This window comes from Leptonotus elevatus, unplaced genomic scaffold (assembly GCF_054856555.1).
Source record: "Leptonotus elevatus isolate MCC_2025b unplaced genomic scaffold, RoL_Lele_1.0 HiC_scaffold_76, whole genome shotgun sequence".
Taxonomy (NCBI): Eukaryota; Metazoa; Chordata; class Actinopteri; order Syngnathiformes; family Syngnathidae; genus Leptonotus; species Leptonotus elevatus.
The window spans coordinates 7,501-22,859 of NW_028233743.1; the positions used below are offsets into that span (position 1 = coordinate 7,501).

The 15,359-nt window shown below is 43.5% G+C and overlaps 1 protein-coding gene across 1 annotated transcript in view; it reads left to right on the forward strand.

Moving 5' to 3' along the window:
• LOC147154277 (plexin-C1-like) overlaps positions 1–10,306 on the forward strand; it is a gene marked incomplete at its 5' end in the record, with an annotated part of 11,955 nt that extends 1,649 nt beyond the window's left edge. Inside the window, 15 exons of the mRNA XM_086066742.1 lie at positions 1–78; positions 156–197; positions 270–394; positions 455–653; positions 954–1,100; positions 2,067–2,235; positions 4,027–4,127; positions 4,278–4,350; positions 4,603–4,637; positions 5,677–5,772; positions 5,846–6,009; positions 7,436–7,583; positions 7,643–7,783; positions 7,858–7,932; positions 9,618–10,306. The exon at positions 1–78 is cut by the window's left edge and continues 26 nt beyond it. Coding sequence (XP_085922868.1) covers positions 1–78; positions 156–197; positions 270–394; positions 455–653; positions 954–1,100; positions 2,067–2,235; positions 4,027–4,127; positions 4,278–4,350; positions 4,603–4,637; positions 5,677–5,772; positions 5,846–6,009; positions 7,436–7,583; positions 7,643–7,783; positions 7,858–7,932; positions 9,618–9,737 — 1,713 coding nt within the window. The remainder of the gene's footprint in view (positions 79–155; positions 198–269; positions 395–454; positions 654–953; positions 1,101–2,066; positions 2,236–4,026; positions 4,128–4,277; positions 4,351–4,602; positions 4,638–5,676; positions 5,773–5,845; positions 6,010–7,435; positions 7,584–7,642; positions 7,784–7,857; positions 7,933–9,617) is intronic.
• Between the last annotated feature and the right edge of the window lie 5,053 nt (positions 10,307–15,359).

A 15,359-nucleotide genomic window follows, 5' to 3' on the forward strand; every position in this document is an offset into this window, starting at 1 on the left:
GCGGATCTGATGGAAAACGTTGGCGCTATTCCTTTCCTTGACTACAAGCACTTTGCATCCAGAATCTTCTTTCCCGAGGTAAATAGAAGCAAACAACACACAGCCAATGCAAAAACAAAACAAAAAACGTTTTGCTTGTGCTTTTGTTTTTGCAGAATGAAGCTTTGACGTCGTCGTGTATGGCTGACGTGGGTCAGGTATTGATGAAGACAAACTGTTGACGTTTGTGTGGGTTGCGCTGTGACTCACTGGAGTTGACTCTGGATCAGGTGGCTGTGAAGGTTCGTCTGGACGCTTGTTGCCAGGCCTTGTCGGAGCTTATTCAAGATCAGCGCTTCCTGACGTGCATGATACACGCCATGGAGGAGCAGAAGACTTTCACCATTAAAGACAAGTCTGTATTGGGTGTGCTTTGCTCCACTTAGCCTTCACGCTCTAATGGCGTCCTTTGTAGGTGCGCGTTGGCGTCCCTGCTGACGGTGGCGCTCCACAGCAACCTGCCGTATCTGACGAAGGTGATGGAGCTTCTGCTGAAGGATTTGATGCAGAAAAACAGCAGCGCTCAGCCAAAAATGCTGCTTCGTTGCACTGAGTCCGTTGTGGAGAAACTCCTCACCAACTGGATGTCCATATGCCTTTACGGCTTCTTGAGGGTCTGTTGCACTTTTGCTCTTCTTCACCGCCATACAGCAGCTGTAATTTAATGGGAGCCCACCTTGTTGATTGTGTAGTTTGAGTTTTGGGTACATTTAAGAAGTTATGAAAAGTCTAAACATTAACTTTGAAGCCGTTTGTCTTGTTCCCTCCTACCGCACGCAAGTAAGGAAGTCCTTTTGTTTCTTCAGTTTTTTCAGTTAGCGTTTGAGTAAACGCTTACTCTAGGTTGTGCTACTTCTCCCTGCAATGAATTCCTCTTTGCTGTTTGACACTTGATGCTCTGGCCTTGCATACAGGAGAGTGTGGGCCAGCACTTGTTCTTGCTGGTGAGCGCCCTGATGCAGCAGACGGCCCGAGGGCCGGTGGACCGTGTGACGGAGAAAGCTCTGTACACGCTCAGCGAGGACTGGCTGTTGTGGCAGGCGCAGGACTTCACCTCACTGGTACAAACATTCTGAGAATGAAAGAAAATCTTTCCTCACACCCCTCAACCCCACAATAACTCCTGCTGCTATTTGTTCCTAGAAAATATTATCATTTTTCTCCACTACATAAAATGCTGGATAATGTATTGCATTATTTCAATTTTATGAGTAAATAGTATGAGACGTTGAATATTGAGGCCATTAGAATTGTTCATTTACAGCAAAGTGATTATTTATTCATGACGAGAGAAGGAAGTAGCCAAAAAGAACTGAAACTTGCAAGTCAGTGTGTCTAAATGACCATCAATTAAATCATATCAAAATGTTTTGTACATTGCAGAACATTCACTTAGACTCACTTTGTTTTTTACACTTTTATTATCAAATAATACAAAAATAAATAAAGGCTCCATCCTTGATTGAAATATTTGCTGTCTGTCCTCAAGTAACTCCTCTGTAAGCAGCCTCAACATGTGAATCTTATCTGGAACAGCTCAGTTTGCTGACTTCCTCCAACACAAGATGTATGGCGGCCGTGGCTCAGGGTGTAGAGACGGTTTGCTCAGTAACCAGAAGGTTGTCTTTTCGATCCCTGTTCTTCCCAAGTCGTGTGTCATTGTGTCCTTGGGCAAGGCACTTCACACACATTGCCTTCAGTGCTACTCACACTGGTGTATGGATGGTGCAAATGTTTGGTGGTGGTCGGAGGGGCCGTAGGCGCGCACTGGCAGCCACGCTTCCGTCAGCCTGCCCCAGGGCAGCTGTGGGTACTTAAGTAGCTTACCGCCACCAGTGTGAATGTGTGAGCGCATGAATAACGTATCCAATGTAAATCATCTTTGAGTGTCTAGAACATAGAACAGCGCTCTATAAATCTGATGCATTATTATTATTATTAAGATGAAGAGTGATTAGTCAACAGACAACAAAGCCACTGCGCCCCACTGTCACATAATCCTTACGCTTGACTCGTCATGTGTGCAGAGGCTGAAGGTGCAGTTTGCGGTGGGCAGTGACGGCGAGATCAGCGAGCCCCTGGAGGTGCTCACGCTCAACTGTGATACGGTGGAACAGGCCAAAGAGAAAATCCTCAACACTTTCAAGGACAAGTTTGGCTTCCCTTACAACGGCCCGCAAACAAGCGTTTACATTGGTAAGAGTCTGCAAGACAACAAATAATAACAGTATGTGAGGATATGTACGTGCCCAAGTATTGGTTAGGTAGTAGGGTTGAACGATTTTGAAAAATTATTTCATTTGGATTGTTTTTTTTCCCCCTCATTGTGATTGCAATTTAATATCAGATTTTTTTTCAAGGTCCTCTTTTCATGTATTTTTTAATCATCACCAGCAATAAATGTATTTTGTATTACAATAACAAAGATTTTATATACATAAATATTTTTGGGTGTTTTAGGTCAGGGATACACTAAAATGAAAGCAAATGAATTATCTACTTCAATTGGAGTTGTCGCCATACGAAGCACATTCCCTTTTTTTTTTCTTCTTCTATTTTTTTAAGAGAAAGCTCAGTATTGTTCATTCGGTAATCTTACCGATTTGACATGTCATCATCATTGCGTTCTCTCTCTTTTTTTTCTTCTTTTTTTTATGTGCGTGAGTATGTGCGTGCGCATGTGTGCGTGCGTACTCATTAATTCACCTAAAACCTATTAAAAATACCTAAACCGAATACTTCAGAATCCAGCTAGAGTCGTGAGGTTGTCAAGAGACCCGAGGAAGGATCAAAGAAAATAAAGGAAAGTGAAATCCAGCACCGACCAGACATCACCTACTACCCGCCGGGTTACCAACCAGAATCTTTCACCAACCCCAGAAACATCTAAATTCCAACAAATTAGGGAGCCCTCAACCAGCCAGGAGCGCCCCCCACCCCAACACGGCCCGCGCTTGTGCAAAACTAGTGCAGTGAGTTAAGAGGAGCGACCGGCGGGGCCCCTCCCAACCGGGTGGAGGCAGGAGGCGCACCCGCCCACCGGGACCCCGGCAAGCATATGGGAACAGCCCGGCGGGGCGATAGTGCTCGCCCCCTGGACACCGGGGCCCGCCCGAGGTGGGTGCCAGGAGGCTCACCGGAGCAGGGCAGGCACAACACCCCCACCCGCCTGTTCGGCCCCCGGAGCCCCAAGACCCGGGCCACGGATAGAGCCCCCGGCCCAAGGGAGGGGGAGTAAGGCGGCCAGGGGGGGGGATGGGTGGGGGCGTGAGAGGAGACACGAAGGGCAAGGGGCAGCAGAGAGAGGGGGGAGGAGGATAAGGGACAGGGAGGCGGAGGACGGGCTGGGGGGGGGGGCAAGGGGGAGGAACGGGGCACCCCCGCAGGCCCACCCCAAACACCAGGGAGAGCACCGCAACGCAACACCCCCCAAGAGACCCTGGGAACGGCGAAGACGCAGCCGCCACCCAGCAGCCAACAGAGGGGCAGAGCTTACTAAGCACTTTGATGTGCAGTCTTTCAAGCGTTCATGACAACTTTACAAAACTCTATCAAACAAGTGTGGTGTAAATAGAATAATAAATCGCAAAGTCATAAGTCTGACGACAACAAAAATGCAAACAAATCTCTGATGTTATCACTTGAACTTTTTTACATTTCATCAAATAATAATATGGAATCATGTGGACTGCACTTTGAAGCACTAGACTTTTGTGGACTCTGCAGTGTATATTGATATAATAAACTATGCATATATACACCTTGTGATCAACCAAATTGAAACCTTTTTTTTAAATTCAAAATTGCCTCATTTGTGATTTGAAAATTCCATTTCACTACATTGCAATGTCAGTTTGTGTTTGATTAGATGTTGAGCCGTAGCAGGTAAGGTAGCTAAAGTAGCTTATAAATTGCTCAAATGTGATATTTCAAGTTGTATTTGTCTATACAAAAAGTATGTAATGCCATCATTGTACTGTATTGTAGAGTTTGAAAGGGATGGAGTATTTATTGCTCTTGAAGAGGTGGACGCAAGCTCTGAAGTTATCGGGGAGGTGACCATGCTCAACACTCTCCAGCACTACAAGGTGACAATGTTTACAGCATACTGAATATATGCATGACACTGCAATTGCAACACTGGAATTCAAGTGTTTCTGTATCTGTATTGCATTATATTCAAGAGTTTTTTTGCCAATGAGGTACTGCTCACTATATTGTGTTGTTTTTGTGTGGAGATTCCAGACGGAGCTACCATCAAGGTGCTTTGGAAAAGAAATCCTTCTGTTAACCCCCAAAGGAGTCTGAAAGGTGAACCGCTGGCAAAAGCCAACATCATCACATGCAAAATAAAATGCACCTTTTTGGCATTAAATAGGCCTTCAAGTTGCATTTTACCATGCTGTAATGTCAATGTCATAATTTTTGGTATGGCATGATCTATATGAAGACATTATTTATAAGAAAATCTATGTGTGTAGTATTTTGAATGACATGATGTCAAGTTTACATTTTTATGATGACATCTTGAAGTTAAAACTTCCTTTCATGTTTTCCTTCCAGATTATCACAATTTCTCAGGGAAATACTTCCACTTGGTAAGCGGCTGGTTGCAACATCACGTGCACCATCACGCTTTTGCCATTAATTTTTTTCTTTTTCTTTTTTTTGAGATAGCTCAGTATTGTTCATTCGGTAATCTTACCGATTCAACATGGCATCATCATTGCGCTCTCTTTTTTTGTGTGTGTGTGTGTGCATATGTGCGTGTGAGTTTGTGCTCATTAATTCACCTGAAACCTATTAAAAATCCCATACCATCACCTAAACCGAATACTTCAGAATCCCGATAGTTGTGAAGTTGTCAGAAGACCCGAGGAGTGATCAAAGAAAAGTGAAATCCAGCCCCGACCAGACACCACCTACTACACACAGGGTTACAAACCAGAATCTTTCACCAACCCCAGAAGCATGTAAATTACAACAAATTAGAGAGACCTCGAAAGACTAAAGAAAGGAAGGAAGGATAGATGAAGCAGAGTGAGAGCCACAGACATCAGCCTCCACCGATTCAGCGACCAGAGGAAGAAGCAGATTGTGTTTGAATTCCGGTAGATGCTGGTGTGGTGGATCTGGCATGCATAAAAAACCTCCACCAAAGAAGGGAGCCGTCGACCCCGGACAGGACAGGGCAAGCACAACCCCCCAGGGCTCCCCAGGCCTTGGCAGCGCCAGGGCACAACCCCCGGACCCCCGCGAGGGCCGCCGGCCGGAGAGTAAACCCAGGATTCCCCGCGCCCACCCCACCTCCAGCCGCGTGGTGGGATGGAAGTGGGGAAGGGAGCGCCGGGAGACAGGAGGGTCCCCTGAACCCCAGGCCCAGCCGGCCCGGTTACTGAGTTTGTCAGCTCGCCGACTGGCGAGCTACCCCTACACCGTGGATGTGACCCCACCCAGTGTATATACAAGTGTGTGTGTGTGGGGGGGGGGGGGGGGTGTGTGTGTGTGTGTGTGTGGTGCTTTAAAATTGGGAGCAGGTGAGATGGAGCAGAGGGAAGTTATATCCCCCCTGCTCCGATCCACCTGCACCCTTTTGCCATGATGACACGTCAATGACAGCCACGAGGTTCCCTGCAGATTGACCCCGACGTGGACGAGGACAGGGGAATGAGTCCAGAGAGGAAGAAGTTCAAACTGAAGGAAGTGCACCTCACCAAACTGCTTTCAACCAAGGTTGTGACAATGTTTCCTCAAAGTTTGTCTTTTTCCTGCATATAATCCACAATGTGTGTCTGTGTCTTATAAGGTGGCAGTGCATTCATTTGTGGAGAACATGTTCAGGTCTATTTGGGGGCTGCCCAACTGCAGAGCGCCACTGGCTGTCAAATACTTCTTTGACTTCCTGGACTGTCAAGCAGATAACATGAAGATCCCTGATCCAGATGTGCTGCACATTTGGAAGACCAATAGGTGGGATATGCCATTTTGTTTTACACCAATGCAAAGTTTGATTCTAAAAGTAGTTCAAATCTTCATCTTGTGGATTCAACAAACTCTGCACACCAGTGCCATGTTGACTAACGAAAAGCCACAGCAGAACAAAGCCGCAACAAAAAAAGTTAAGCTGCGAAAGCACTACAGCGCCGGGCAAATCTTCCACCGACTTAGTTCAAATAAATAAAGTTTTATACAGATATTTTTCACTGTGAAGAAGAAGGGCAACTTAACAACTTGTTAGACCCAAAACAAACAAATTGGACTTGTAATAAGCAGATGTGCAAAAATAGATCAAAGAAGTGATCTTTCATTTCTTATCGTCATGTCACGATATTAAAAGCAGCACAGCTGTTAAAAAAAAAAAAAAAGTCAGGCTTATTTCCATTTGTGCAGTTCTAGCAGCCTCTGGTGGCTATTTTTTTAGTGCAGTTAAATTTTCACAAGGGATGTTTTGGCCCTTCTATGTTTAAAATCCACGCTTATGGTCAGATGAAGCGGAACCTAATATGCTTGTAAAAATGAGTAAATATGTGGAAGAGCTCTTTTTTTTTTTTTTTTACAATATTGTGCCTTTTTTTTTATATCGCCAACCTCCCCACAATATTGTGATAATTATCGTATCATGACCTTCGTATTGTTATAGTATCATATTGTGTTTGGATATAGTTACGTCCCTAGTCCCAGGTTAGATCATTCATTCCCCAGACATGTAAAAATAACATAAGATAATATGAATATGATAAAGAGGGTAATGTAATGCTTAAGTTTGAAAATGAATGAAAATGCAAGAAACTTGAATTTGACAACGTTGTTTTATACTTGACAAAAGAATAATGTTCAAGCATAAAGTGTTCAAGGTGAAGGGATGTATGGGCGCAAGTCTATAATCATAGTTTTGATATTGATAATTATTGTTTTCTATAATTGTCCAGACCTATTTGTAAGACTTAAAAAAATATCCCTGTATGGTAAGGCTCATATAAAAAATAACCGTGTTTTACAAAACATTGTGTAGTAAGATAAAAAAAAAAGGGAGGCATAAAAAAAAATCTTTCATCCTAAATCATATTATACAGATTATGTCTGACTAATACCATCCATGTGATATTAATAAATAGACATACTGTACATATTATAAATGAGGTTGTAGTATCCATAACATCATTAAGGACTTATTATATCCCATCACATCATATTACAGATGAAGTCGTCATACAAGTTTGCATACTACACTTGTCCTATTCAAATGGTCATGTCAAGATGTTGAAATCAGACAATTTGAATAGAACAAGTTTTGTATAATAATTCAAATCTGACATGATGTTTTAATATGACAGCCATCATCAAGTTGACACAAGAAGTGCTCCCGGTCTCCAGTGTGTTTTATTTCCATTTGTAGTTTACCTCTGCGCTTCTGGGTGAACATCCTGAAAAACCCTCAGTTCGTCTTCGACATGGACAAAAGTCCTCACTTGGATGGCTGCTTGTCTGTCACCGCTCAGGCCTTCATGGATTCCTTCTCCCTCAGCGACACACAGCTGGGGAAGGTAAACACTCGTCGACTGTCACCGCCACCGCAAGCGTGTTGAACATTTCTCTGCTGCAGCACGCGCCCACCAACAAGCTGCTGTATGCCAAAGACATTCCCAAGTTCAAACAGGAAGTGAAAACCTACTACTGGCAGATCCGAGAGCAGCCACCAATCGCGCGTTCGGAATTCCACAACTTCTTGCGGGAGGAGTCAAAGGTGTGACCGGCTGCAACAAAGACATTCAAAGAAGCAAAGACAAATGTAAGTGGAATGTGTGTGTTGACATTCAGAAGCATGAGAACGAGTTCAACGAAGGAGCAGCCCTCAAGGAGCTCTACAAGATGATGCAGAGATACTTGGAAGAGGTCCGTGCAGTCTCATTATTGTTACGCATTGTCACACAAGTTCAGTATCACGTAAGAAGGTTGACATCCGCATTTGGCAAAACAAATTGCTTTCTTTTCAGGTCAACTGTCAGACGGCATTCAGTCAATGATGGACACCCATTTTGTTGACAATTAACTCATTTGCTCCCAAACACGCATAAGTACGTTCTATTTTAAATATCGCCATGGTCCCAAAGACCTATTTATAAGCATAGTGGAGATAATCAGCGGAGGGCAGTGCCGGATAGTTCAGAGGCTTTGATGCAACCTCTGAACTGAAGCAATGGTAGTTATTACAAAAACGGCCAGCAGATGGCAGCAGAGTATAAGAGATCAACTAGGGCCATTGTAAAAGGCTCTTTTCCCACAGTTTTAAACAGATTTGTGAATAATGATGAAACTTAGCTATATTCTAATGCTAATTGCTGCAAAACGGAAGCAGATATTAATATACTTTTTTTCCTGATGAATGTAGAGACTCTAATCTTTCTTTTGGTAGGTTCCATGTTTTCTAGCAATACAAAACAATATCATGTGGGCCTTGCAAAATCAGTCAAAATCCGGGAGCGAAGATGGTTGCTTCAGTGAAAATGGCTGCCAGTCAATGAGTTAACAGTTGACGGGAAACGGAAAAATTGATGGAAGTGGGTTTTCGCCTGTCAATGTAATCATCAAGAACCGGGTCAGTACTAACGGATCCTTTCGCTGAGTACTTCCACTTTTTTTCCTCAGACTGTGGGCAAACCACTCTTTTTTTTGCCTGCAGTAAACAAGTAAATACTCCTGGCACACCATTCTTGACAGTGGTTCTCTCTTCTGGCTCTGTCACAATATTGATAGCTGGCCGTGTTTTAGAGCTCGAGATAATCAAGTTTTCCCCCTGTTGTCAATTCCTCATTATTATTACGTTTAGGCGTTAGTTTAGTGCTCTGTTTGTTTATTTGACATAAGACACGTTGTTGGACAGCTAAGGGTGGTCCTTCAGTGCACCATTTGAATTCAGGCAGGTTACTGAACAGCTAAGGGTCCTAAAAAGGGGAAGTATCGAGTCCATGGGCCATGCATGGCAGTATTTGCAACAGTTACTAGTGTGTGCACATACTATATGTGGTGACATTAGTGAGGAAAAGATAGTATTGTCAGAATGACAAGCGGGCTCATTGAGTGTTAAAGGTTTGTAAATCAAAGTTGAGCTATCATTAAAGCTGCTTTGTTCCTTCTGCTGTGTCCAGACACACTCTTTGACTTGAGTGCTCATTTGGATGAAGCGCTTCAACCAAGCCACCAATGATAGACTGGCGACAGACGGACAGTAGATTGAGAATGACAGTTTGGTTCGATTTAAAATAATTGACAATGGCGGAGGGGTGTCCCAACTCTTGACGATTGATAAATGACAGACACCCAAAATTCATTGACGTGCCCACCTCTGCAAACTGTCCCATTGAAGTGGTAGTCAAGTAAAAATGTTCTTTGCAAGAGTATGTTAGATGATTGAAAACAATTTGGATTAATCAATTTAAATTGAATTCTTACTCCTCAAACTGAAAATGAATCTGAGTATAGTGTTGAGACAAGTAAGATGGAACATGTCATTACAAAGAAGATTTCGGGCTTGAAAACATGACATTTACATAAGGTGATACTTTTGTTTCCTCCTGCAGATTGTGGCTAAGCTGGAGGAGGACGGTGCCCCCGGAGAGGTGAGGGAGCAACTGCAACGGGTGAGAGAGATGTTTGATGGACTGAGGAGCTGCTCTTGGACCTTAAGCAACGACAAATGACCTGGCAATGACTAAAAAGTTACGGGTGTATTTGCATAAAAGTATAAGTTTGTGAATCAATAAGTGTCCTACCTGCAATTCCACACACCTCAAGACCCCCCTCCAAAAAAACACCCAACCATGGACCAAAAAAAAATACACCCAACCATGGACCAGGGAGCCATGTCTCGTCCTCAGCTTCTTCCTCCGCTCCCACGCCACCGATGGTCCAGGAGGCGTACAGCAAAAGCAACACCTCCATGTATCATCTCACAAATCGTTCGTGAAGTCATTTCATGTGCAAATGTGAAGAAACAAAGTTTGTGAAGTTACTTGGGGCATGTTTAGTGAAATATTTTAGTGAGATGAACAAGCTAATTTGATGCATGCATGTTGGAGGTGGACAGCTACTTGTTTTGGCAGACAAGCTAAACTGTCAGTGGCTATTTTATTAGCAGCTAATTGAACTTCGTATTGTGCACTGTAAAAATGTGTACCTAGCAAATACATTTTATTTTGTCTTGATTGTTTTCCGTCAAAGTGGCTGATGTCGAGGCTAAAAAAATTAAAGCTACAAACTGTTAAAAAGACTTGTATCGTATCCAGTGAGGGCTCTGCATTTGGGACCGGGCCCCACCTGATGGCGCTGTTGAACACTATATGCAGGCTCATCAAGAAATATATATATATATCAAGAATAATAATATTCAAATAAATACCAATGATGTTTGTATGGTAATTTCGTTATAAACATATATGTATAATACCGGTCGTGTGTGTCGTGCATACTTAACCGTCACCTAGTGCTACGCATATTCCCAGAACTTCTCACTTGGCCTCCGAGAAGGGTCTGTGGTCCATCCGGCTCCGATCGTCTTCAGCGCCTTCTCCAACAACCCTCCGTCATTCTTAAGAGTAAAATAAAGAAAAATCATTAGATATCTTGACGAGCTTCACAGGGTCTGAAAGCCTCCCAATCCCAGCTGTATCCAACATGTCAGAGTCTTTCAAGAGACATCACCGAGCCGCGGCCACCGCCCTCACCGGCTGACCGCGACCTGATCACCCTGAGGACAGGATCCCTTCTGCAGCAACGCGGCGGGGAGTCAAGCTGGTCCTAGAGGTCACCCGCCCCTAAGGATCTGGTTGATCCTTTAATGCGCAACAAGAGTGTGGACCACCGACCAACATTGCCACTCCTGTCACATGTCCGGCCAAGGCTCAAGAGCATTCTGTGACACGTCAGCCGGATAATCCACCCCCAGATTCCGACCTTCATCCTAGACCAACACAACATGACATGTTCTTTATCGCCCTCTGAGTAACCTAAGTAGACAGAAGCCCTCATCCACCGTGGCTCATCACAAGCACAACAGCGGCATGAAGAGCCAGCCCATCAAATCACTCCTCCCTGGGCGCTGTTTCTGACACCTCTTATGGTGATCGAGTAGTCACAGAGCCCCCTCTGTGTCCGGCACAGACCTCCATTGGTTATCGCTACCATGCATTGCGCAACACTTATTCCTCTATAGGCGCTTTTTCTGACACCTCTTACAGTGATCGAGCAGTCCACAAAATCCCCTCTGCCCTCCGCTGATTATCTCCACTATGCTTTGTAACACTTATTCCACTTATTATCATTATCACCTTGCCTTGCAACACTTATTCCACTGGTTATCATTATTACCAAGCCTTGCAACATTTTTTACCTTCAGTGTTCGGTGCCATTGTTGCTGAAGTGAATCTTCTGTTTCAATTTAATTATAACTGTTTTGATTTAGTTATAACTGTTTAGATTTGGACATAACTTCTTTAATTTACTCAGTAGAGCTGGGTGAGAATTTAAATGATGTGATGGGGGAGCTGCTCTGCTCACACATTCCTGAGTCATTGTTTGGGGGGACCAAATGTGTTTTACAACCGGTTGAGCAGATGTTGGGGCTGGAGCCAGGAAGTCTGGCTCTGTTTACACATCAATGATTATCTGATCTCCTGTTTTCTATCTTGTGACTGCTTGGGGGCAGCAGAGGGAGGGACAGCAGAGGAAGCGGAAGGGGAGGGACTTTTTAGAATGACTGAACTATATTAACGTTTGCAGGGGTAATGGTCGCAGCTCGGTGACGATGCGCTGTCGCAGATGACGTATGCGCTAATTCTCGCAACCGTCAGCGCCGTTTGGCCCCTCTCTGTGTCATCAAAAACTTTTTATAATATATGACCCTGATTCACAGATCTCAACTCTGATTCTGAAAACAACTTTACGAACACGCGGAAAACTTAAAAGGATAGTTTTCCAACATTGCCAAGCCCGTTCCCTTGGCTGTGGTTTCGCTAGATGGTGGGTAGGGACAGTGGGAATCTCGTTCATCCATTCATGCGCGTCACTTATTAGATGACGAGGCATTTGGCTACTGCTGGCGGCGCCAAATCGTCCCGCATTACCCGTAATCCAGCCTTTATTTTGACAATTTTCATGATTTCTTGACAACTTTCATGATTTCTGACAACTTTCATGATTTCTTGACAACTTCCCTAGTTGTATGACATGTCTCTTGATGCTCCAGCGCCACCCTTTTCCAGGGCCAGTTAATTCGGTAGGTGAGTTGTGTTGGAAATCAATTCTTTGATTTCTGCGTGTTCAAATAAATTCAAAGTTGAAATCTGTGAACAAGTTTGCCAGCTTTATTTCAGATTCTGAAAGTCACTTGTAGCTACTGCTCAATCATCGCAGCTCACCCACAAATGTGTTCTTTTCAAAGTTCATGCATGCATATATACAGAAATGGTTCCCTCCCCCTGTCATTGACCATTTGGCCCCTTCTCAGCATGTGATATTTCCTGTCACCCCAATTCTACACACCCCCTCTCTTATCTTAAACACTTCCTAAGAGGATGTGTTCCACCAGGCCCCCCATAAAACTCCACACAGAGCACAGCCCCCCCCCCCCCCCCCCTTCGATCTTGTCCTGTCAGCAGAGTGAGATACAATCTGGCCAACTCCTATTGAGTTCTTTCAGTCCTTAACAAACATGAGGTAAACAATTGGCTTCCTAGATAAACTATTGACCTCTGTAGAGCTGGCTCCAGAGATTCCCGCATACCTGCTGTGTGGATTCCGACACCTCACTTCCTTAGGGGGAAAACAGACCACATTCTACCACAGTTGTATTTATCTAACTAAAATCAAAAACACTTTGAAGGATATATATGTAAAACAGAAAAACAATGTTAATAATTCTATCATTCCCTCATTTGAACTATTCTATAGTTCAACACATTAGATATTGTTTTTAAAGGAAAATGCCAGCGGCATCCTCATCCCCCTCATTCGAAGCAACAGGAGACATCCATTGATTAGCAACAGCTACCATCATATGAGACGACTTATTTTGTACATCCTGTTTCTCAATCGCAGTGGTAATAAGTCTTTGGCAAAGTGAACGAATACATGGAATAAAACAACATCCACAAATCGTTATTAGCGCAGTGAAAACAGCCGCAGATATCAAAATTGAGGAAATCAAAGCTTTATAACGGCCAAACACATTCATCCACTTATCCCATACAGAAGTATCTACACCTGATTGCTCTTTCATTTTCTTATTGAGTGTTCGCAGCCCTTCAATTGCAATTGTCAGACTTCCATCTGGAGCAGTATTGTTAGGAATAAAAGTGCAACACTGATCTCCAAACATTGAGCAAACTCCGCCCTTTTCTGCCAGCAACATATCTAGTGCAATTCGATTTTGGAATGTCATCAAAGATGTGGCGGCTAACTGGCCGCGTACAGCCTCAAAGCCAGACTGAGTCCAATTTCCTAGCCTTTGTACATTATAATGTATATAATTAATTCTATCTACATTTTTGTTTATGGTGCACCAGCAGCAAATTACAGATTTGAATCCTGAGAGTACTTGATCAGTTAATTTGTATTCATCTGGCACACCTCTTGGTACTCCAATTGCATCAATGTAGGTGGGAACATTCTGCTCTTGCCAAGAATGTCTTTTGGTCCTCTGAAAAGAAGGAGGTTTTGGTTCCCAATTATCAATCATTTGTAACAGGTTATCAATAGAGATGGGGTAGATTTGTGCTGGCATGAGAAGGGTTATGAGGGCACAATATCCTTTTGTATTTAAAGGCAACTTATCAAATATTCTGTTGTCACCGCACCACCAGTATATGTCCGCTCTGGATTTCGGTTGGAACTTCTGTCCCACATCTACTATCGACACGCACTGAGTAATGTGATTTAATTTTCCCAATTGTTCTCCAGTGCCTGTCATTTTAATACATGTAAAATTACCATTTGCAACTGTGTTTGAAAATACTGGTTTAGTTTTCTGCCAATCGACGAGGGGATACACCTTATCCCATTTCGAGCATTTGACATTGGGGACAGCCTTATTCATTAGTTCCAATATACAGTGATCATCTATTTTAGCCGGAATGATTCTCAATAAAGGACGCGGACCTACACATACCACACAGTTGTCTTTATCAGAGGCTCGAGCCGCTTCATTCGCCAATAATAGCCAATTGTTACTGCCCCCGGAAAATCCTTTTGTAACCCGAAACCTCTCAACTATTCCCTCAGTTGGTACGCTGACCGCCTTTACTCCGCTCTCCATTGTGTATTTAGTCATTTTTGGCTGTTCTAAATTACTCATTGTTTTATTTACGCATACTAAAATGGGGAAATATGGGTCATGTCCGGAGAACCAGGCCCACAACAAAAATCCAAAACAGGAGGCGTTATCAATTGTTGTGTTAGGCGACCGTAATTCCCCTTCTGGAAAAATAAAGTTCATATAGAGTCGCCCCCCCATATTACGCAATGTTATTCTTTTGCTAAAGAAGACTGCCTCCTCACTAGTTCCCGGACGCCAGTACCTTCCATCCTGTGTTGTTATCAGAGCATTCCAATCTCGTCGTACATGACCTGTCAAATACCACCAGTATCTTATCCAATCTTCCCCCTTAGTCTGTCTCCCCCTACCAAATCCCTTTAAGGATCTAATAGGAATTTTAACAGAAGTGTTTGTATTTGGAGCAACTGTCAAAGCAATTGATTTCCAATAAGTCCAGAATGTGACCCAGGGATTATATGTAGACTTAATACTTCGCTTAATACGATACGTTGTAATTGTGTTCAAAGTTGTGTCAAAAGGCTGACAAAAGTACCAAGTCATCATGAGAAGAAAGGTCGCAGTACAGCAGAAGGATATGTTTTTCAGCTTTGAAGCCATCTCGTAATGAAGTTCTTTGAAGGTCTTTTTGAATGAAAAGAGTGTCGCAATAGTTCGTCTCTTCTTCAAGAATTTGGGGTAGACTACCCAAATTCTTCGATTTGCCACCTGGGATTATTCTGCCCAAAATGTGACTTCTTCTTGAAATGATTGCCCAAGAAAAGGCACTTGCTCTTGATCCTCGTACAATAAGATTGAATGATGTCCTCAAACGCCAGCTCCGGAATTGGACATCGGGACATCAGCTGACGTTGTTTTCCCAGTTGGAGGTGATGAGATTGATGATCATCAGTTGATAAGATAGCTGAGCCTGGCACGTCTCCGGCAGCCTTGTAGACCAGATGTGGAATGTCGTCTTCATCCTCCTTTCTGTGCAGCGAACTGCATAAGATTT